The 21,699-nt window shown below is 31.3% G+C and overlaps 2 protein-coding genes and 1 non-coding gene across 3 annotated transcripts; all 3 read left to right on the forward strand.

The window, feature by feature from the left end:
• The first annotated feature begins 5,895 nt into the window (after positions 1 to 5,895).
• LOC145619866 (wax ester synthase/diacylglycerol acyltransferase 6-like) lies at positions 5,896 to 9,179 on the forward strand. Its single transcript, XM_081674555.1, has 5 exons — positions 5,896 to 6,123; positions 6,983 to 7,579; positions 7,818 to 8,168; positions 8,481 to 8,618; positions 8,857 to 9,179. The coding sequence occupies exons 1-5, from the start codon at positions 5,896 to 5,898 to the stop codon at positions 9,028 to 9,030; spliced, it is 1,488 nt and encodes a 495-aa protein (XP_081530681.1). The 3' UTR covers positions 9,031 to 9,179.
• A 7,057-nt stretch (positions 9,180 to 16,236) lies between these two features.
• LOC145620453 (wax ester synthase/diacylglycerol acyltransferase 6-like) lies at positions 16,237 to 20,531 on the forward strand. Its single transcript, XM_081675129.1, has 5 exons — positions 16,237 to 16,489; positions 16,772 to 17,368; positions 17,907 to 18,257; positions 18,900 to 19,037; positions 20,045 to 20,531. Exons 1-5 carry the CDS (start codon positions 16,262 to 16,264, stop codon positions 20,204 to 20,206), a joined length of 1,476 nt encoding a protein of 491 aa, XP_081531255.1. The 5' UTR covers positions 16,237 to 16,261; the 3' UTR covers positions 20,207 to 20,531.
• TRNAK-CUU (transfer RNA lysine (anticodon CUU)) lies at positions 20,350 to 20,422 on the forward strand. Its single transcript has one exon. It is a non-coding gene; the product is annotated as a tRNA-Lys (tRNA).
• Positions 20,532 to 21,699: the final 1,168 nt, after the last annotated feature.

The raw sequence follows: 21,699 nt of genomic DNA on the forward strand, positions 1-21,699 counted from the left end.
ATTTGTTCAATTCTGATCAGTTTATTTCAACTCATTCTAGTTCAGATCAATTTAGTTAAACAAATTAAGACCTAAGTTTAATACAAATTTAGCGTGCATGATCACATATGACCTTGGTGATCGATGCTTAATAATAGATGCACCCATCACCTAGTCGAATTGTCAATAATCAACCAGGCCAGACTTATAACCTTTTCAAAAATCGGTACGTTGAACTTAGACATTAATTGTGTGGCTTGAGTTGGAACAAAACACTATATTCTCAACTTCTTATTTGGTATATAGTACTTTTATTTCATTGAAATGTTAATATGCATGGCCAGCATGGGATTAAAGAGCACTCCTAATACTCTAATAGCAAGTAGTTTGCTAGGTGCTATAATAAGTATGTGCGACCAAAGATAATTAATTGAACAACTGGTCCAACTAACATGATCTTTCTTTTCAACCAGGATTGTTTTCATCAAACTTCTACACCACAAATTTCTTACTCATTTATTGTGCATGATCAACATATATAATCTGGTATGTTTTATGTACAATCGCTGGGTCACCAATTAACGGTCACCAACCACATATCAATCAATAATAACTGCATGGATAAAAAATATTACTCCCTTCGTTTCATAATGTTAGTCTCATATATTATTTTGGGTGTTGAGAGTGAGGGATAACTCAAGTGGTTAGAGTTTCCCTCCCGATTCCAGGAGATCCTGGGATTGATTGTCACCCCCGCCCTTGTGGCTCTCTAAACACCAAAAAAAAAAAAAAAAAAAAAAAAATTTGGGCGTTTCAAAAAGATATACTCATATTTAACATATTTCATTTATAACTTGATTTTTTATTTTTTTTAATTAATAAGTTGTGGATTGATGACATGATTCTAGGTAAGGAAATCTTTACCTTAAATTATGCAATTATGACTTGTGATTTCCTAATAAAAAATTTAAAAAGTTAAATAAGGTAAACTAATTATGAATTATGTTGTACTTTAATGTTAGATTCCAAATATATTTCTTTTTTTATTTTATGTGATTGATTCCATATGAGACTAACATTATGAAACGGATGGAGTACTAATTGAGAGTTATAGCTCTTAAATTTTCATGTTTTGTTATTAATTTGTCATATCATTATCATTCATGCTATGTAGTAATTTTGTATTTTTTTGTTTTTTTTGAAATTTCTCTCATATATTTGTCTTTTCAGTAGTCACAATTTGAATTAGATAAAGAAATGTAATTATGCTGAATTATAATGACTTGAATCAATCAATCAATTTTCAATTTTATCAAATTAAAAATACTCTTCGTCCCTTATTGTCTTATTGATAGTCTTTTATGGGCAATTTTCATGGGAATTAATAAACATGAATTAGAAGTACTCCGTAGTAAAAGTACATTGAAAAAGTAAGTTTATATTCGGTATGCAAAAAAGTAGACAGAGAAAGTAATTAAAGTACATGAGAAATCAAAATTTACATGGAAAAGTTAAATTTGCACAAATATTTTTGCAAGTTGGAGAGAATTTTGGTAAAAAAAATTAATTAATATTAATGGTACTTGAAAGAAGCAAATGAGACTATCATTTTGAGACTTAAAATTGGCCATAAGGGACGGAGGGAGTATAAACTAATTTTTGTTAATTGCTACTCCCATCCGCACTAAAAATACTAGCTTCAAATATCAATTGATAAACAATTTCAACAATTAAATTTATCCATGTCAATTGTAAAATTTGTAATTGAGAAATACATAAGTAACGTAAGTCTTCAACTAATAAACACCCTAATTATGTACAACAAATCGTCAACCTAACAAAACACCTTTGATTATTCATTGTATTAATTCTTTTTAGCTAAAATAAGGTGAAGATAAATTCTAGTTCAGTTTGATATATTTTAATTGGCACGTATGAGTAACTTCAAAGAACAATTAAAATAGAAACCAGGAAAAAAAATTAAATTCAGTAAAAAAAAAAAAAAAAAAAATTGAAGTTTAAAAAATTAATGGAATTTCTATAAATTAATTATATTTCAGCAAAATTAAAGTGAAGGGAATTGTGTCATGCAAGGCTCTGAATGATAAGTAGTATTTTTGGTAAACTTATACGATTATTGTTTTTTTTTTTTTTAATTATTATTAAACTTTAAATTTATTTACTAATTAATACTTACTTTTATTGATTTTCTATTATATTTGTAATTTTTAAAATTCATTAATGATTTTTTTTTTTACTAAACGGGACTTATTTTTTCTAAATCTAACTAAGGGCCTGTTCACATTTACTTAATTTCAGTTCCGTTCAGTTCAGTTCAGCTCCAATCAGTTCAGTTCAGTTCCAATCAGTTCAGTTCAGTTCAGTTCAGCTCTTAATTTCCCTCTCACATAAAATATTCATTTCAGCTCAATTCAATTCAGTTCAGTTCAGTTCACTTCAGTTCAGTGAATATGAACAGGCCCTAATTATTATATTACTGAGCTGAAAGTTATTTTTAATAAATTATATTATAGTACTAAACACCGTCTAATTAAGTTGAAGAGAACAAAGTCTAATTCATGCAAACCACATTAAATTTAGATAAATCAATCAGAATGCAAGCTCAACTAAAGCCCCGCTGTTTTCTTCATTTGAAAACGATACTCCCTTCATTCCATAATAATTGACACAACTGACTTTTTTTCTTCTTCAATTTTGACTATCAATATCTTTAAGTTATTATAATCCCGATTTAAATCTTAGATCTTACGATTTTACGATTTACGTATGCCATACGATTCGATTTACGATTCTACGTATTTCTCTTAAGTAGCGAAAAACTTACAAGTTTAAAACATGCTTACAACTTTATTTATAAATATATATTGTCAATAATTGGTTACTCAGTGAATAAACAACTATTTTCTACTAATAATTAGGTTTTAAACTTAAAATTTTAATATTTTCAATTAAATTTGGATATGACATCTTGATATGTCCGATTCTATGATTCGATTTTATGCTTCGATTCTGAGAAGCCCTTTCGATTCAAAGTAGAATCCCAAATTAAATAACGAACCTGATATTAGTAAAAGAAAAAAACTTAATATTCCAATAATATACATTACATAAAACCAACAACTTACTTTTGAACCTTTTAACTTATATAATAACAAAAAAAAAGATGGTCAAAGTTATCTAAAAAAGTCAGCGTGTCGATTACTATGGAATGAATTGAAGGGAGTAATATTAAGTAAAATTAAATTAAATTTAGTAAAAAAAAAAAAGTCTTATTGTTTAAAAATATTTTCATTTCAGTAAAATAAGTTTTAATCAATAAAAATTAATAAATTTAAATAAAAATAAGAAGTAAAATAAGTTTTAATCAACAAAAATTAATAAATTTAAAGAAAAAGTAAATTTAAAAAAACAGTAAAAATTAGTTTGAATCTTTAAACTAATTTCAATTTATTAAAAAAAAATTAAGTTCAACAAATATAATTTCAAATTATAGAAATAATTTCATTTCAGCAAAAAATAAGGTGGAAAAAAAAACATGGCTTTAAATGATTTAGCTATGAATTTTTGCTAAAATCACGCGTCAATCGGTGTAATTAAGGTTCATTATAATTTAATCCCTCCGTCCCCATTTGATTGTCACTTATGCCATTTTAGGTGACCCAAAATATTTCTCACATTTCATATTTTCATAATTATTAAGATATATAAAAAGACTTTTATACCCTTAATTTTTTTTGTCCTTATTAAGGGCCTGTTCACATTTACTTAATTTCAGTTCAGTTCAGCTCCAATTAGTTCAGTTCAGTTCAGTTCCAATCAGTTCAGTTCAGTTCAGCTCTTAATTTCCCTCTCACATAAAATATTCATTTCAGCTCAATTCAGTTCAGTTCAGTTCAGTTCCAATCAGTTCAGTTCAGTTCCAATCAGTTCAGTTCAGTTCCAATCAGTTCAGTTCAGCTCAGTTCAGTAAATATGAACAGGCCCTAAGTCCTCTTCTTATTTTATTTTACCCTAACATTTTCCATAAAATTTGTGTCAACTTTTGACTAATTTAATGTTTTACACTGTTGAATCTCTCAATTTATCTTTCCCGGCCATGTAATTTAATTATTCCCTCCATCCCCTTTTGACAGTCCCTTATGGGCATTTTTCACGGGAATTAATAAAAACAAATAAGAATAGTAAAAGTACATTGAAAAAGTAAATTGACATTGGGTATGCAAAAAAAAGTAGAGAGATAAAGTAATAGAAGTACATGGAAAAACAAAATTTACATGGGAAGTTTAAATTTGCACAAGTATTGTTGCAGATTAGAGGGAATTCTGGTAAAAAAAAATAATATTAATGATTGTTGGAATAATTAAATGGGGTGAACATTTTGGGACTAAAATTTGCCCATTAAGGGACTATCAAAAGAAGACGGAGGGAGTACTTTTTATTTGAAAATGTCTTTTTCCTATGTACTTTTATTAACATACTGATTGAGAATTTCACTTTACCATATACTTTCATTACTTCAAATTCTCCACCTTAATTCCCGTGATTTTCCTTCAAAAGTGACAAACAAAAGGGGACGAAGGGAGTAATATTTTTACTTTAAGTTAACTTATCCAACGCCTTTGAAATGTTATTACCTTTTGCCATGTTAAATTCCATGCCTAAAATTTGTTGGAGTTTACTACTCCCTCCGTCCCTTATTGATAATTCTTTATGGGCAATTTTCACGAGAAATAATAAACATGAATAAGAAATAGTAAAAGTACATTGAAAAAGAAAATTTACATTGGGTATACAAAAAAGTAGACAGAGAAAGTGATTAAAATACATGAGAAATCAAAATTTACATAGAAAAGTTAAATTTGCACAAATATTTTTGTAAATTGGAGAGAATTTTGGGACTATCATTTTGAGACTTAAAACTGGTCATAAGGGACTATCAATAAGGGACGGAGGTAGTATAAATGTATAATGGTAAATTGTGTTTTGCAATGCTAGCATTAATAGCATAAAGAAGCGCATAACTAGATATGCTAAAATGAGTTATTAATGTTGGCATGCAATAAGTTCATTGATTTATTGAATTGTACACCAACATCAAGCATGGGCGGATGCAGCTAGCATTACAGATGGATTTCCCTCATATATACCTTAATGCAATTATATACTCTATCTGTTTCATCCGGAGTATTACTTAATAGTTACAGAGTAATTGATCTCTTTGACTTATGTAAAACTTTGAACATCAATTAACACCCTAATTATACATTAATGGTTTGTTCTCTTCAACTTAATTTTAGTTCAGTTTAGTTCAGCTCCAATCAGCTCAGTTCCGTTCAGTTCAGCACTTAATTTCCTTCTCTCATAAACAATTTACGTAGTAGTTTAGTTCAACAAATCAAAACAGGCACTAACCTAAACCAAACATCTTATAAACTAGTTTTTTTAAGACAAGATATACTAACATTGGCCAAATGGTGATTTTAGTGCCAATATAGTAAGAACTCTACTATGGGAATTAACGTCTAGTTTGTTTAGTTTATATATTTCTTTCTTGATCCCCAATTTTCATTCCATTGGTTAATTAATGCGAAGTATATATAGGATCATTATATGATTAATTTAATGTGCTACTCTATTTGAAAATTCTAGATCCGTCACTGTAACCTGTAATCATTGAATCTATATCGTGCTCTAGAATAATTTTAGCTCATGTTACAGAGAGATCATGGAATTTAATCATTTATGATTGTGATCCAACGCTACTCTCCCAGCTTTAATGAACACGTTAATCTTCACCCATATATAAATTTATGCAACTATAAATTGGTCTGAGAACATACAATTTGGTAACAATTAATCTTTCCAAATACAATTTGGTATAAAGAAATAGTAAATATGGAAAAGAGTCTGAAAGTTAAAATCAAAGCCAAAACAGAGGAAAAAAACATTGAGATGGATGAGTTAGAGCCAATAAGTCCTACATCAGGATACTTCCTGAGTGAGATTGCAACACTCTATGTTCTTACAATTTTTGAATTGGAGATCCCTATTGATACTTCGAGTTTCTACGATTTCTTCAAGGGTGTCTATCTTGACAGTCATCCCCGTTTTTCATGTATTCCGGTAATACTCATACTTTATAGTTTATATCTCTCCCTTGCTATAACCACTCTCATTTTCTACAATCTTGTTTCCTCATAATACTTCCTCTGTTTTTTTTTAAAGTACTTTAATTTCACTTTTGTACTATTCATATACAACATTACAACACTTTGACAATGTTAATAGGTACACTAGATAAGATTAAATAGTCATGCAATTATTACTTGTTAAGATAGTCATAATTTTTTTGTCAAAAAAAAAAAAAAAAAAGATAGTCATAATTTATATTTTCAAAATATCAACTTTTTATAATTTTAATTTAATTTATTAATAATAGATACTCCGTATATTATTGTACTATTATTAGCCCAATTTAGTAGTCATATTACTAACTTAAGTTGCACTCATGGTAAATTGCAAAGATATGTAACATACGTCTATAGATTTTTTTCCCATTTGCAAGTCCTAGATGAATTTATATTTTGAAACAATCCTCGTAATAAAAAAAAATTAGAAAAAATTGACTGTTACTACTGCTAAAAAGCAACATTTTGATTTTTGCTATCTATTTAAAATTTATTTTATTTTACTATCACTAAAAACACAAAAAAAAAAAAAAAAAAAAAAAAGATTTTGCTACCACTTAATTGTTCCCGTCAGTGGCCAATCATTAAAAAAAATTTCTCGATTTGTGTGTGGAAAAATGTTCCGTTTATATTTTATGGGTATGGTCATTTGGTTCCATAAGATTCCAAATTGAGCTCGGAATTAGGAAAAAAGTAATGTAAAAATCTCTTTTTGCATAGTTATACTTCCGTAGGACATTTAAATTTTACATGCATGTGTTATATTGAATGTACATTTATGACTTTATGAGCAGATTGAAGGGAAAAATGGAAGAAAATTTTGGAAGAAAGTGGAAGTAGATTTGGAAGATCATATAATAAAATCCCCAATTTTGGCAGAAGGTCTATCACGAGATATTTATAGTAAGCATTTAGAAGATTACATGTCTGAATTAGCTACAACACAATATCAAGTAAACAAACCTTTGTGGGAAGTTCACACTTTCAATTACCCTACAAACAATGCAACTTCAACTTTGATCTTTAAGTTTCACCATGCTATTGCTGATGGTGTCTCACTCATGGGAGTTCTCCTCACTTGCTGTCGAAGAGTCGATGATCCTACGCTTCCTATTGCTATACCCTCGAGAACTAGCGTTTCTTCTTTAGGAGGAAAACATAGTGTTACTTACAATGTAATGAAAACATTGGCCATTGTACCTAGATTTCTATCTTCTATTGTTACTTCAATATACGATTTTGGACAAATTATTAGGGTGGTGTTGTTTGAAGACGAGTGTACTCCAATTAGGTCTGGGCATTCCAACATGCTTCTTCCAAACTCGGCTAGGGTTTGTTCAGTCAATCTACCTCTCAGTGGTATCAAGAGAATTAAGTCACTTCTAAATGTGGTAAGACAGTTAACGTTTAATTTATAATTTATAATTTTTATAGAGTCACCAAAGATAAGTGATTTTAAACGTATATTTAATTTGTGGCTTTATTATTTCCAATATATTTACTTTGACATTTATTACGTACTTTTTATGCAAGTCTTGTACGACATATTTATTGAATATAGCAGAATTAGATAACTAGATATTGACATATATATTTGTTTTGATGTTAATTTGTGACTTTTTTTTACAGACTGTTAATGATGTTATAACCGGAATAATATCATTTGCAACTCGGTTGTATATCCAAGAAGTAGACCAAGGACGAACACATAATAGCAACATGACCGCATCAATAATTTTAAACATTAGGAGTATCAAGGGATATGCAACTTCAGAAGAAATGCGTAAGGGTAATACATGGGGAAATAAAATCTCTGTTATTGAATTATCACTCCCAAAATTTAAGGAGGATGATCTTAAAAATCCACTCAATTTTGTCATGAATGTCCATAAAATTATGAAGAGAAAAGTCAAAAGTGTTGGTGCCATTTATCTTGCGGCATGGACCCTTGATGCTATAAGGATATTCGGAGGCTTTAAGGTTTGTTATTTATATGCATCTACGTTTATGATTACTATACTATTGTTAGATACTTAAATATACATTGACCCATGTCTTAGACCTTTAATATCTAATTTCATAATATACATACATAGTCACATAAATTATATACCATTGCCTTATTATTAGTTTATTTACGTCTATTACATTTGTTCCAGTAACATTGCAACAATTCAATAATTCATGCATGTTTGTTCACGCCTTAACTTATGTTTAGTTGCTTTTCGTTTCTCGTCACACACATATGTTACTTTAATTACACAAGTGATAATGAATTAATGACCCTTGTAGGCAGCAGCTCGGATCTTTGAAAAAACCTGGAAAAATTCAAGCTTTACAATCACAAATTTGGCTGGTCCAGCTCAGCACATCAGTATTGGCAATCACCCTGTATGTGGCTTTTACTTCGCACCAACCAGAATGAACTTGGTTAGTTTCATCTTAATTCTCTTCTCAAATATTATAATGCTAAAACAAGATATGTAAATTATGTTCACGCGGCATAAAATAAAATAAGCTCAATTCAGATAAAATAAATAACATCAAAGTAGCCTAACAGAGCCTTAATAGGACGTTATTTTTTTTTTTTTTTATTTTTTTTTTATTTATGATGTGTATATACGCATGATTAATTAACAATTTACGAATATCGATGTTTTTATTGCAGAGTTTAACTATTTCGGTGATGAGCTACATGGATCATCTAAGAATTGGTTTAGTAGTTGAGAATGGCTTCATCGATCACCAAAGATTAATTGCTTGTGTGGAAAAGGCTTATCACTTAATTCTCCAAGCTGCCACTTCTTCTTCAGAATCTACCGTGCACTGTAAATTGATATGATTAATTCAGATTTTACTACATTCATATTACAGTACTATGTTACATGAGTAGAGAATGTTGTCACAAAATTATTACTAGTACGAGATTTTTAATTTTTTTGAGGGGGTTGTTGGTTTTTGCTTTTTGCATTTATATCCAAGTTGTTTTTGTCGTGCAAGAATATGATGTGTTCATAATTATCTCGTTGTCTAAAATGTACTCTTATTAAATCATTATTGTTGTTTAGTGCTTGTACTTGCATACTTGCTCTATTTATTTCTATTATCCGATCAATCAAATTTCACACATTTGAGATATGAAAACTTAATTTGACTTTTGCATTATCTACATTCTCATTTAACGATGTTTTGTAATTTATTTATATTTGAGATAAATATATACATGTGAAATGTTGTTAGAGACGTCTTAATAGGTTTTATTATTATCAATTGTTCTCCACACTTAAGCAGAACCTTGCGTAACTTCAATCCCGCACCCTCTTGACATGAGTGTATGAGACCATATATATATATCGGACAAGATGCATTTTCAGGCAGTGCCTTTTCTAGGACATCGCACATCCAAACATCTCTAAAGTCTAATTAATCTACGATGTACTTCCCATTTACTATGCATCAAAATGAAATGTATTTTGATTTATTCATGCTGAAAAAACTACAATCAAGAGACCAATAATGGCAGGAGACTCGTGACAACTAGTAATTATATTACTTTATTTCTACGTGATCTTTATGTACCAGGTATATACATATTCAAATGAAAAACTACGAGTAATAATTGACAATAAATATCAAAGAGAGCATTCCTAACACTCTAACAACAAGTAGTTGTTAGGTGCTATAATTATTATGTGCTGTACCAAAAATTGATTTAACCCTATGTCCCTATGTACAACACGGGATGATCCTAGGATTGCTTTGATTAAACTTAAGAACCACGAACTTTTTTATGCGTACATTTATTGTGCATTTGAACCTCAAAATTTGCAAACATACACTTTACCTAATCTAAAAATCTTGATTGTTTCTTTGGTCTCACTAATTAATTACTTTCAAAATATCTTTTATAATTTTAATTAAGCTAACATGTAATTAAAAATACTAACAATAATCTAAAATGTGCATGGCATACGCACGTGTGGCATGTCAAAGGAAAATGGGAAGAATTTAAACTAAGAAAAAGTGTCCAGAATAATCTCACCTTTGGCCCGTCCGCCTAAAATAATTCCACCTTTAGATTATTTTTAAATAATCTGACCTTTACATCCTCTTCGCTCCCAATGGTCCCAACTGGTCAACTAACCTGTTATAACAAGTTGCCCTGACACATGTTGGCCTACGATTGGTCAAAAAAATTAAAATAAAAAATTAACAAAAGTTTTTTTTTCTTTAAAAAAATAAACCAGAAAAATTAATTAATTATTTCAAAAAAACCGCACTAGCCAAAACCATCCTCCTCGCCGTTGTTCCCGCCGGCTGAGCTGCCGGATTCCATTGTCCCACAACACCGACGACGACCGCCAAGAAGCTCTCCTGCGGCGCCGACCACCCAGAAGCTCTCTCGCTGACACCCTCCCTCCCCTCCCCCCCCCCACGAACCTCCCTCCCCACCGCCACGAAACCCAGTAAAAACTATCCCCCAACTCTCGAAATCCTTTCTTTGTCCCGATCCCAACCCCCTTCCCCTTCCCCAATCCCTTTTCCGGCTACCTCCCCTTCCCCACGTTCCGATTTCGACCCTTATCCCCTTCCAACTTCTCAATTTTGGCCCTTCTCCTCTTCGCACATCTTGATTTCGGGTTGTGGTGGGTAAAAGGGTAGGGGAGGCTTGGAGAGCAGCTCCGAGTAGGAGAACGGCGCGGTGATGCTGGCTGCTCTAGGCCTCGTTTGGCTGGTGGCAGGGGCGGCGAGTTGGCTGAGGTCGCGGTGGGGCTAGGGTCTGGGGTTAATTTTAGGTTTTTTTTTGTTAAAAAATTATAAATAATTAATTAATATTTTTTTTTGAAGAAAAAATAATTAATTAATATTAAATATTAATAATCATTTCTTAAAACAAAATTAAAATAGAAAATTATTTTGACTAATCACATGATGACACGTGTAAATTAAACTTAATTAAAAAAATTACCTACTCAACCGGTTACAAGTCACCAGGGACCATTTGGAGCGAAGTTGCTATATATAAAGGTCGGATTACTTAAATATAATCCAAAGGTAGGATTATTTTGAACGGACGGGTCAAAGGTGGGATTATTCTAAACAATTTTTCCTTTAAACTATTGGGGGAAGTAATAGACCCGGCCTACAACCTTTTTATAATGTTTCTCCATTTTATAATTTGCTTTAACATTACGAAGTAATTGTATTAACGCATTTTCACTCACTGTTCTTTCTTATTTTATCCACCTTTACTTACCCTCACTCATATTTTTACATGCACACCAATCTCTATTATTACTTGATCAATATTTCTTACTTTTACTTTCTTCCCATGGTCTTTAATTTATTCTTTGGAAATTTTACCAAAAACTAACATCTAAAAAAGCAATTAAGATATAAAGAAAGAGAAGGATCCTTTCTAGTTAAATTGGTATATTCTCTCTGTCTCATTTTATTAGTCAGAATTTGAAAAGGTGAAAATAAAATGCAACAAGGAAGCATATGTACTTTAAATATTTTGTCTCAATAATTCAATGTACAAAAGTAGCATGACTACGAACTCTGATTTTTTTTTTTTTTAAGGTAAGATACAGGAAAATTAGGAACGTCTTCTCGCAAGACTGTAACCTAATTTATCGAAAAGTAAAAAATAAGAAAACTTGCTATCTATGAAGGGGTCAATATCTTGATGTGTCGAGGTAGAATAGCCTAAAGAGGCAACATAATCTATTGCTCGATTTCCTTCACGATATATATGCTGAGAATCAAAAGCTGAGAAAGACTCCAGAATCTTTTTAATGTCGTCCATGAGCAGATGCAGTTTCCAGGGACACCTGAATTTTCCCTGTAAATTATTAATAACAGTTAGATTATCTCTTTCAATGAAAATATGGGAGATGTTATGGGTTCTTGCTAAAAGTAGACCATTACGAAGAGCAATAGCTTCAGCCAGAAAAGCCGAGCAAGAGCCTAAATTATAAGTGCGGCTAGCTATGTGGTTACCTAGGTGGTCACGGAGGACCACACCAGCCGTAGCTGAATTAGTGAAAGCAGAGCCATCAAAGTTAAGTTTACAAAATCCCAGAGAGGGAGGGGACCAGGATATAGAAGAAGGGGTAGGAGGAGACGGAGAGGAGTGAACAGGTGGACTAGTAGGATGTAGATTATCCAAGAGAGAGCGGGATTGCCATTCGTGAAAAAGAGTAAAAGCATGACAAAAAATGGTATCAGCGGTAGGGGCAGAGCTCTTAAAGATAAGGGCATTTCGACATTTCCAAATGCTCCAGAACATAATGGCTATCTTAGGAACAGCCCTGTGAGAAGAAGTTTTAAGAGAGCGAAAAAGGGCTTGGACTGACGAAGAAGAGACAATGGAGTCAACCCAATTACGTACGGCCATAGAAGACCAAACATCCCTAACAAAGGAGCACGAAAGAAAAAGATGGTCTTGAGATTCGGGAAAGAATTACATAGGGCACAGACGGGAGAGATGTCAATATTCCGAGAATATAACACCAAATTATTGTTGGATTTGGGAAATAAAAGGGGGACCTCATGTATGAAATTATTTCAAGAGATTATTGAAGAGGTAGCAATTTATTATTTTTATGGACTTTTGTAAGAAACTACCTAATAAAATCGAAATTTTGTGAGAAATTACCAAATTAAAAAAATGTTGTAAGATACTACCATATAATAAAAAGGTAAAATATTGCAAGATTCTACTTTTGAACAAAATTCCACCGTTGACTTAATTTTAAGACGTTGATCCACCTTCAAACACCCCCAACCGTGAGGGTTATTTTTTAAGGTGGTAAGATTATTTTCGGGGTGGTTGAAGGATAGATATTCTAATCGAGTTGGTGAGGGTAGATTATTAGTGCTTCAGAATGGTGGTTTTAGGGGTTAGAGGTGGTGGTTTTAGGGTTGAAAGGCGGTTTAGGTGTGGTGGAGGCGCTTTCAAGCAAGTTGTATTAGTTTTGGGAATGAAATGGTGGTTTTGAGAGTGTTTTGAGGTCGGTCAACGGTGGAAATCCGGTATAGCTAGCCAGCTAGGTAGTATATTACAACATTTACCTTTTCTCATGTAGTTTTTTACAACATTTTACCTATATTTGGTAGTTTATTACAACATTTTTTAGTAGATAATTTCTCACAAAATATGTGATTTATTAGATAGTTTTCGACAAGAAGTCCTATATTTATAAATAAAAAAGGAAAATGCATCAAGGTTAAGGGAGCTTTTCTCAACATTGAAAACCATATTATTCCAGACTACAACATCGAAATTAATATTTGTTGCATTATAATTGCAAGTGTAACATTATTAATTTAATGGTTGCAAATTTAGTTATATGTTAACATTTGATACATTATTGTAGCTCGCACTGTTATAAGAAATAATAAATAATAAATGATCTATATATAATATATATATATATATATATATATATATATATATATATATATATATATATATATATATGAGATGTATGTCTCACTTATGTGCGTAAGCTCATTAATTTGAACTTATCTTATTTGAAATTAGAGACATTCTCTTTGATGGCCTCTAATTATTGCAAAATTTATGTAGAATAAATTTTTTTGGCCATATAAAGGGACCATTTGCTTTTGTATTACTTTCTGTCTTTCTCCGTTTCTATTTAGTTGATGTGTTTAATTCAGACACACATATGAAGGAGAGGAGAGAGAGTGCGAGAGAATGATAGGTACACTAGTAAATGTAAGGTCGTATAAACTTACCTAAAAAGGAAACGTGTCAACTAAAAATAAACTTCCTAAAAAAAATATGTGTCAACTAAAAGAAATGGAGATTAGTATATCTTCAACGTACTTTTATACTACTCCCAAAATCACACCCACCTTGAACCCATCCCACTCCCAAAATCACACCCACCCACCCACACCCATAACCAACAAATAACCCCGCGCCTTGAATCCATCCTACCCTGAAACCACCCCCACCAACCTTAAAACAACCCACCTCACCGCCAACCCACTTAAAACAACTCACCTTTACCTAAAAGGTAATAAAAAAATTTCTTTTTAATAAACTCTAAAGCTAACAATAAGGCACCAAAATTGGCCATTATACAAATACAAGGGTATTGGGCTTGGGTCACCCACATTTGTCGGCCTAAGTCCACATTAGTTATGATATTGTGCGCTTTGGGCTTAGTTCGCACAAATTTGTTTTTCGGCTTGACACTTCTCAAAAGGCCTCATACTAAAGGAGTGTGCTTAAGCTTATAAGGAAGTGATCCCTTTCTTGCTTTAAAAAAAAAAAAAAAAAAAAAAGTGATCCCTTTCTTATATCTTTCATGTGGAATTTGGGATGAATAGCCCCCAACTCTCAATTTAAGAACTCTCACTAGAGAGGCTTGCTTACCTTATGACTTCAACTGCAAGGGCAGCAGGAAAGCTACTCCAAGTAAATTGACTAGCCTACGCTAAAGAACCTCTTCGCTTTGCTCTGTCTGAGTAAAGGACACTTTGGAAGTATATACAAAATTAAGGGTTCATCTTAGGGCCTGTTCTCTACAACTTAATTCCAGTTCAATTGAGTTCAACTCCAATTAGTTTAGTTCAGTTTAGTTCTTAATTTCCATCTCTCATAAAAAAATTCATTTCAGTTTAGTTAATTTTAGTTTAATTCAGTTCAATTAAAGGTAACCATGTATAATCTGTCATTCAGATCAATTTTCTTAATATTATTTTATGTGAACTTAACATCCCTTATCTTGTACTTGTTTGTATGAAGTACTTTGCATTACTATTATAGCATACATCTCTTATTATGCCTTTTTTAATTAAGTTGTTTTTAGAGCTTATTGGAACTTATTAACCTTTATATGATTCATGAAGTACTTTGCATTGGTATCTTTTCTTATTATACTATTTGAATTAATTAGATTTGAAATAGGTGAAAATAAGAATAGGAAATCAATAGTGAAGGGGATAAGCTGGATAACATTGAAACTTAGAAGAATCGACACCTATACATTTGCAAAATATATATATATATCATACATATATTAGGTCTTAATTTTGCTGACAGCTCATTAATCAATTTAAGACAGTTGCCACCAAATTAATGTTATGATAAAGATACCTAACTAAATTATGAAAATTACATTTAGTTTATGAAATGGAAAGCGAGCTCACGAGCCTTCCAAAACTTAACTATTACTTTCATTACACGTTAAAGCCCTTATTTTTTTTCATTTAATTAAGAAATAATTGAACTAACTATTAATACTTTTGAAAAACAATAGTTGGCTCAATTTGCCTTTTTTTTTTTTTTTTCTCTCCTAAAAAAATGTTAATTTTATGACCATTGCTATGAACTATTTATCAACGAAATTCACTCTTTCTGCGTGCACACCAAGTCCAAAACAACATAGCCTTAATGAGTACATATGCACATGTTTACATGTTTAAGTTTTTGAGTGATTGTATTAATAAAGTAATAATTATATTACAGTTATAAGTACTACTTTCTCCGTTCTTTTTTACTTGCTCCGCTTTGACTTTTACACTATTCACCCTCCTTTGACCGTCTTTTGTGAATGATATGTAAAGACAAATATATTCATATGGGATCTTTATAAATTCGTCTCAATACTATCATACGAGTAATATACAACTTTTATAATTTTTACTTATGGAGAATCAAAGTTATTGATCGATAAAGTTTTGTATTGACATGCGTGATAAAAGAAATAGGTCAAATAAGAAAGAACAGAGGAAGTATGTGTTAAGTGACCATTCTGTAAAATAAGTCATGGTATATGTACAATATACTACCATTAATGAAGTAAAGAAGGTTTCACAAAAGTAAGTTATAGACTTATAGTCCACAAGCTATTGTATTGTATATCATACAATATTATGTTATGTGCACTAGAATGATTTACGTAGTACAATTTTTTTGGCGTGATAGCGATGGCATGGTATTTGTGATTCTAATAACGCATGACATGCATATAAATACATGCAACTATAAGTTGATAGTTAACATCTATAATCATATTTCAAAAGAATTTCTAGATATGGAAAATAATTTGAAAGTAAAGACCAAAGCCAAATTAGAGAAAACAAGCTCTAAGCTAGATGAGTTAGAGCCTGCGAGTCCAACATCAGAATACTTCTTGAGTGAGGTTGCGACACTCTATATTCTTTCCATTTTCGAATTGGAAATCCCTATTGATACTTCGTGTATCTATGCTTTCTTCAACGGCATTTTTCTCAATAGTCATCCCCGTTTTTCCTGTATTCCGGTAACACTCCTACTTTATCATTTTTGAACCTTATTTACAAGTAAAATTGCTTCTGTCTGGATTAAGTTGTCACTGCTATAGTTTAAGTTAGACTATGGATGTATAGTAATAAGTGTGTACTATATATGATAGGTTTAAGATTTTGATATTGTCATTAAAAATAATGTTATCAATAGAGTTGTACCTTTATCTAGAAGTTAAGTCACATAAAAAGCAAATTGTCGTATAGTTAATTGAACAAATGTTCTTGATTGCCCAATATATACTCGTGTGTGTATGCAGATTAAAGGAAAAAAAGGTAGAAATATGTGGAAGAAAGTGGAAGTAAATGTTGAAGATCATATCATAAAAGGCCCAATTTTGCCAGAAGGTCTTTCAACAGAAAGTTATAGTAAGCATTTAGATGATTACATGTCCAAAATAGCTACAACACCATTTCAACTAAACAAACCTTTGTGGGAAGTTCACACATTCAACTACCCTACAAACAATGCAACTTCAACTTTGTTTGTTAAGTTTCACCATGCTGTTGGTGATGGTACCTCTCTAATGGGAGTTGTCTTCACCTGCCTTCGGAGAGTCGATGATCCTACACTTCCTCTCACTTTCCCTACTAAAACTAGCAATAATACTTCAAGAGAAAAACAAAAGGCTATTCACAATGTGATGAAAACCTTAAGCGTTGTGCCTAGGTTTTTATCCTCTATTTTTACTTCGGTGTACGATTATGGACAAACTCTTAGGGTGGTGTCGTTTGAAGACGAGTGTACTCCGATTAGGTCCGGGACTACCAACATGCTTCTTCCAAGCTCGGCTAGAGTTTGTTCAGTTACTCTACCTCTTAGTGATGTCAAGAGAATCAAATCACTTCTCAGAGTGGTAAGACAATTGTGTTAAAACCTTTGCTTATGCATGTTTTATAATTTCTACATTCCATAAAAAAAAAAAAAAAAAAAAAAAAAAAAAAAAAAAAAAAAAATTACATGCATGTAACATGGATCAATACATATCCATTTACTACTAAGGCCCTGTTCACTTCACTTTATTTTTGCTGAACTGAAATTATTTTTATTGAACTTAAATTATTTTTACTGAACTTTAATTAATATTACTGAACTGAAATTACTGATTCTCTATCATAATTATTCTTAAGAGTTATTGATTTTTACTGAACTAAAATTGATTTTACTGAACTGAACTTATTTTTATTGAACTGAACTTAATTTTACTAAACAGAAACTATTATATATATATTTTTTTTCTAGGTGAACTGAACAAGGCCTAACATACTTTAACATCTTTAATATATCTTATACACATCAACATAACAATACAATGGGTGTAGTGTATGTATACGACAAACCTAGTCACCTCAAATCATAATTGTATGATTTAACGTTTGCATCCTTTTTCACAGACTGTCAATGATGTTATTATTGGTATAATCTCTTTTGCAACTCAATTGTATATCCAAGAAATAGACCAACGACGATCAAACAACAGCCGCATGACGGCATCAATAGCCCTCAATACAAGGAGTATGAAGGGATATGCAAATCCGGAAGAAATGCGCAAAGGAAAAACATGGGGAAATAAAATTTCAGTGATTGAACTATCACTACCAAAATATAAGGAGGAAGATGTTGGAAATCCACTCAATTTCATCATGAAAGTCCATAAAATTATGAAGAGAAAAAGGAAAAGCATTGGTGCCATCTATCTCACGGCTTGGACCCTTGATGCTATAAAGATATTCGGAGGCTTTAAGGTTCGTAACTATTATAAACGAAGTACAAGTATATATATGCATCTACAGTTCTACACTATATATCTGATTACAATTATCAACGACCTTTTGAACTGGTTTCAAGAATTCAAGGCCCTATTCTCTTCACCTTAAATCTTGTTTACTTCACTTTAAAAATAGTATTTAGTAAAAATAAATCCAGTTTTAAAAATAATTTTAATTTATTAGAAATAAGATGAAGTTAACAAAGCCTTAATTTTTATTGAATTAAAATAATTTTTCTGAACTGAAATTAATTTTATAAATTGAAATATTTTTTATGAACTTCAATTATTTTTGAGGAAACCCCAGTTTCTCACCGTGAGAAACGAATTCGTTTCTCATGGGGGCATTTTTGTGAATAAATCAACAACTTTTTCAACTTTATTTAACTGTGGAGCCCACAATATTGAAAAAGTTGTTGATTTATTCACGAAAATGCCATCATGAGAAACAAATTTTGTTTCTCACCATGAGAAACAGAGAATTTCCCATTATTTTTAATGAACTGGAACTATTTTTGCTGACATAAATTTTTTGTTATCAAGCATTAGTATACTAAGAATTCATTATTGTTTGGAAACACAACTATAATAAGATATTCATGCAAGGTCACTCTTGCAGGCAGCAGCTCGGACCTTTGAAAAAAGCTGGAAAAATTCAACCTTTGCAATCACGAATTTGATTGGTCCAACTCAGCACACCAGTATTGCTGATCATCCCATCAAAGGCTTTTACTTCGTACCAACTAGATTGAACTTGGTTAGATTCATCTTTATTCTCTTCTTCAATTTCATAAATGTTCAAACAAAATACTCCACATAAATCTGAATTTTTTTTTTTTTTTTTATTTTTTTTATTTTACTTTTTTCACCAAAAAAATCACTAAGTTGTTTTTTACCACCAAAGCTTCTCAAATTTTATTTTACCACAAAAGAAATTTCTAAAAACTGTTTTTTAACATTTGTTGTACTGACAAGAGAACAGTTAAATCAGATGGATTAAAAAAATAATGTCTTTAATTAACATCCCATAATTTGGGGTCATATTGGGACCAATTTGAGGTTAGATATGACAAAAAATGGTCGCAAAAGCCTTGTTTTACGTGCTCCATGCAAATTGAGATATTTTCCATAGGCAAAACGAGACTTTTGTGATATTGTTTTGTCAATTATTCCAACCTCAAATTGGATCAAAGGGGTAAAATAACTCCCAAAACCATTAAAGAACATGTCTTTGGCACAAAACCGATAAAAAATTTATAAAATTCGTTAAATTAATGGTTGTTTTTACGGCCGGTAGGTGGTGAAAAACAGTTTTTAGCTCTCTTTTTGTGGTAAAATAAACTGTGAGAAGTTTTGATAGTAAAAAACAATTTCGTGAATTTTTTAAGTGGTAAACGTAAAAAAAGTCATAAAATCTAAGATTTAATTATTACCCCATTTAATTTGTCCCTTATACAAGTAGTAGTCTTTTAGATATCTTATACTACGTATATATATCTTCCATCATTACTACTCCTCCATCGACCGTCAGTATATACCTTCAACTAACACATTTATTGCGAAGTTGTTTCCTTATCACAACTTAATTAATTAACTCCTTACTTTAATCTACTACCAGTATAACAATAGGTTTTCATCTATTATAGATTGGTTTAGTATGTGGTCAGTGGTCACATTCTAATACATACACTTAGTAGGACGTAAATTTATGTAACATCTATCAATGTTCAACAAAAGATTTACAAATGTATGTTGCTATTGCAGAGTTTAACAGTTTCAGTGATGAGTTACATGGATAATCTAAGAATCGGTTTAGTAGTTGAAAACGGCTTCATCGATCACCAAAGATTAATCACTTGCATGGAAAATGCCTACCAATTAATTCTCCAAGCTGCCACTTCTTCTACAAAATTTACTGCACGGTAAAATAATTCGAATTTTACAGATTTACCATTTACATATGCTACATGAGAGAAGATTTGTTGTACGGTTGGGCCACATGATTATTGGATCAAGGTTCAAACTCTACCAACATGGGTGCTCCGGTATCCGCCAAAGTGTACAAACAAGCCCGTCTAGCTCAGTTGGTAGAGCGCAAGGCTCTTAACCTTGTGGTCGTGGGTTCGAGCCCCACGGTGGGCGTTATTAATTTGTTGTTCGTATATTTTTATTTTTCTTGTGATTTGGATACTATTAACAATTGTTTACCTTTACTATATCATCGAGTTTCCAATATCATTGCACTTGGCAATTCCAATCGGTTATTTGGTCAAAATTTTAGGAATTGGAGTTTGAATTTGTTTTCTTAAAATTTAAAGCTTGAATTAAATCGATCAAACTAGTGTAGGGAATATTTCAAGCATTATGATAACCCCAAACTTGAACCCCACTGTGATCATACACTAAAGTACGGTGGCGTTCCAAAGGGAAAGACAAAGAGCAAAAAGAGTCGCCAACAAGTTTTAGGAACTTGTAAACCCAAAAGACAATCCAAAGGACCGTCAACTACTCCATAAGGTCTTGAACCAAATAGGGTCCGGGGATGAAGGTACAAATCCAATCTACAAAAGAAAGGACCCGCCCTATAAAATAGGCCTCTACTTTGTTCTGCTGGTATTCATGTGCGCTTTTCGAATAACATACAAACATTATATTAAACCTACCCTGTTTAATCTATGTTGGTTGAAATTAATGCACAAATAAGACTATTATTGGCGATCACTTGAATTAAAATCACATTAGCCTAAACCAAATTAATAATTATCTTATTAAGCGTGATTCCAAGTACAAATTCCCTTTAACAATCATAAAAGGTGTGATCAAGCAATAACAATAAAATAATATCAAGCAACATAATAATAAATCAAGAACAATAATGATAATAGCATGATAAGGCATAATAAAGCTTAATAATAATAGCAAGATCCTAGGCATGATACTAACAATATTAATAACAATCCCTAGCATGTCACTAAACAATAAAGATCAAAGATTTAAACCTAACATGGTACTAACATGATAACATGATATTAGAAAGAGTAAAGGCACCCTAAACATGATACTAGAAAGCATAAAATAACATCCTAACATGATACTAGGAATTAAACAATAATAAGCATGCTTTCTACATTGAAAGAGAGTAATAAGATTACATACTTTGAAGCCTCGTACCTCTTTCTAATAACAAAATACACAAGTTAGTAAACTTCAATGAAAATAATAAACAATAATTAAATAATTAAAGAATTAAATTGAATCAAGTTAAATAAAGTTTAGACTAGTTTTGGACCAAACCCTCAGAAAATATCAACCTTTCACGTCTAAGGCGAAGGCAACTTCGAACTTGGCTAAGAGATTCTAAGTCTTGTGAATGCGGAATATTGTATTTTGTAAAAAGCTAGTTTAGAAAGAGAGAAAGA

This window comes from Chenopodium album, chromosome 27, assembly GCF_948465745.1.
Source record: "Chenopodium album chromosome 27, dcCheAlbu1.1, whole genome shotgun sequence".
Taxonomy (NCBI): domain Eukaryota; kingdom Viridiplantae; phylum Streptophyta; class Magnoliopsida; order Caryophyllales; family Amaranthaceae; genus Chenopodium; species Chenopodium album.

What these genes read in the sequence shown, in the direction of transcription:
- LOC145619866 (XM_081674555.1), top strand. Translation starts at nt 5,896, where the DNA reads ATGGAAAAGAGTCTGAAAGTTAAAATCAAAGCCAAAACAGAGGAAAAA. An exon ending in TTAAGTCACTTCTAAATGTG is followed by an intron (nt 7,580 to 7,817) that starts GTAAGACAGTTA and finishes TTTTTTTTACAG; the next exon opens with ACTGTTAATGATGTTATAAC. An exon ending in CACCAACCAGAATGAACTTG is followed by an intron (nt 8,619 to 8,856) that starts GTTAGTTTCATC and finishes TTTTTATTGCAG; the next exon opens with AGTTTAACTATTTCGGTGAT.
- LOC145620453 (XM_081675129.1), top strand. Translation starts at nt 16,262, where the DNA reads ATGGAAAATAATTTGAAAGTAAAGACCAAAGCCAAATTAGAGAAAACA. An exon ending in TCAAATCACTTCTCAGAGTG is followed by an intron (nt 17,369 to 17,906) that starts GTAAGACAATTG and finishes CCTTTTTCACAG; the next exon opens with ACTGTCAATGATGTTATTAT. An exon ending in AGATATTCGGAGGCTTTAAG is followed by an intron (nt 18,258 to 18,899) that starts GTTCGTAACTAT and finishes TCACTCTTGCAG; the next exon opens with GCAGCAGCTCGGACCTTTGA.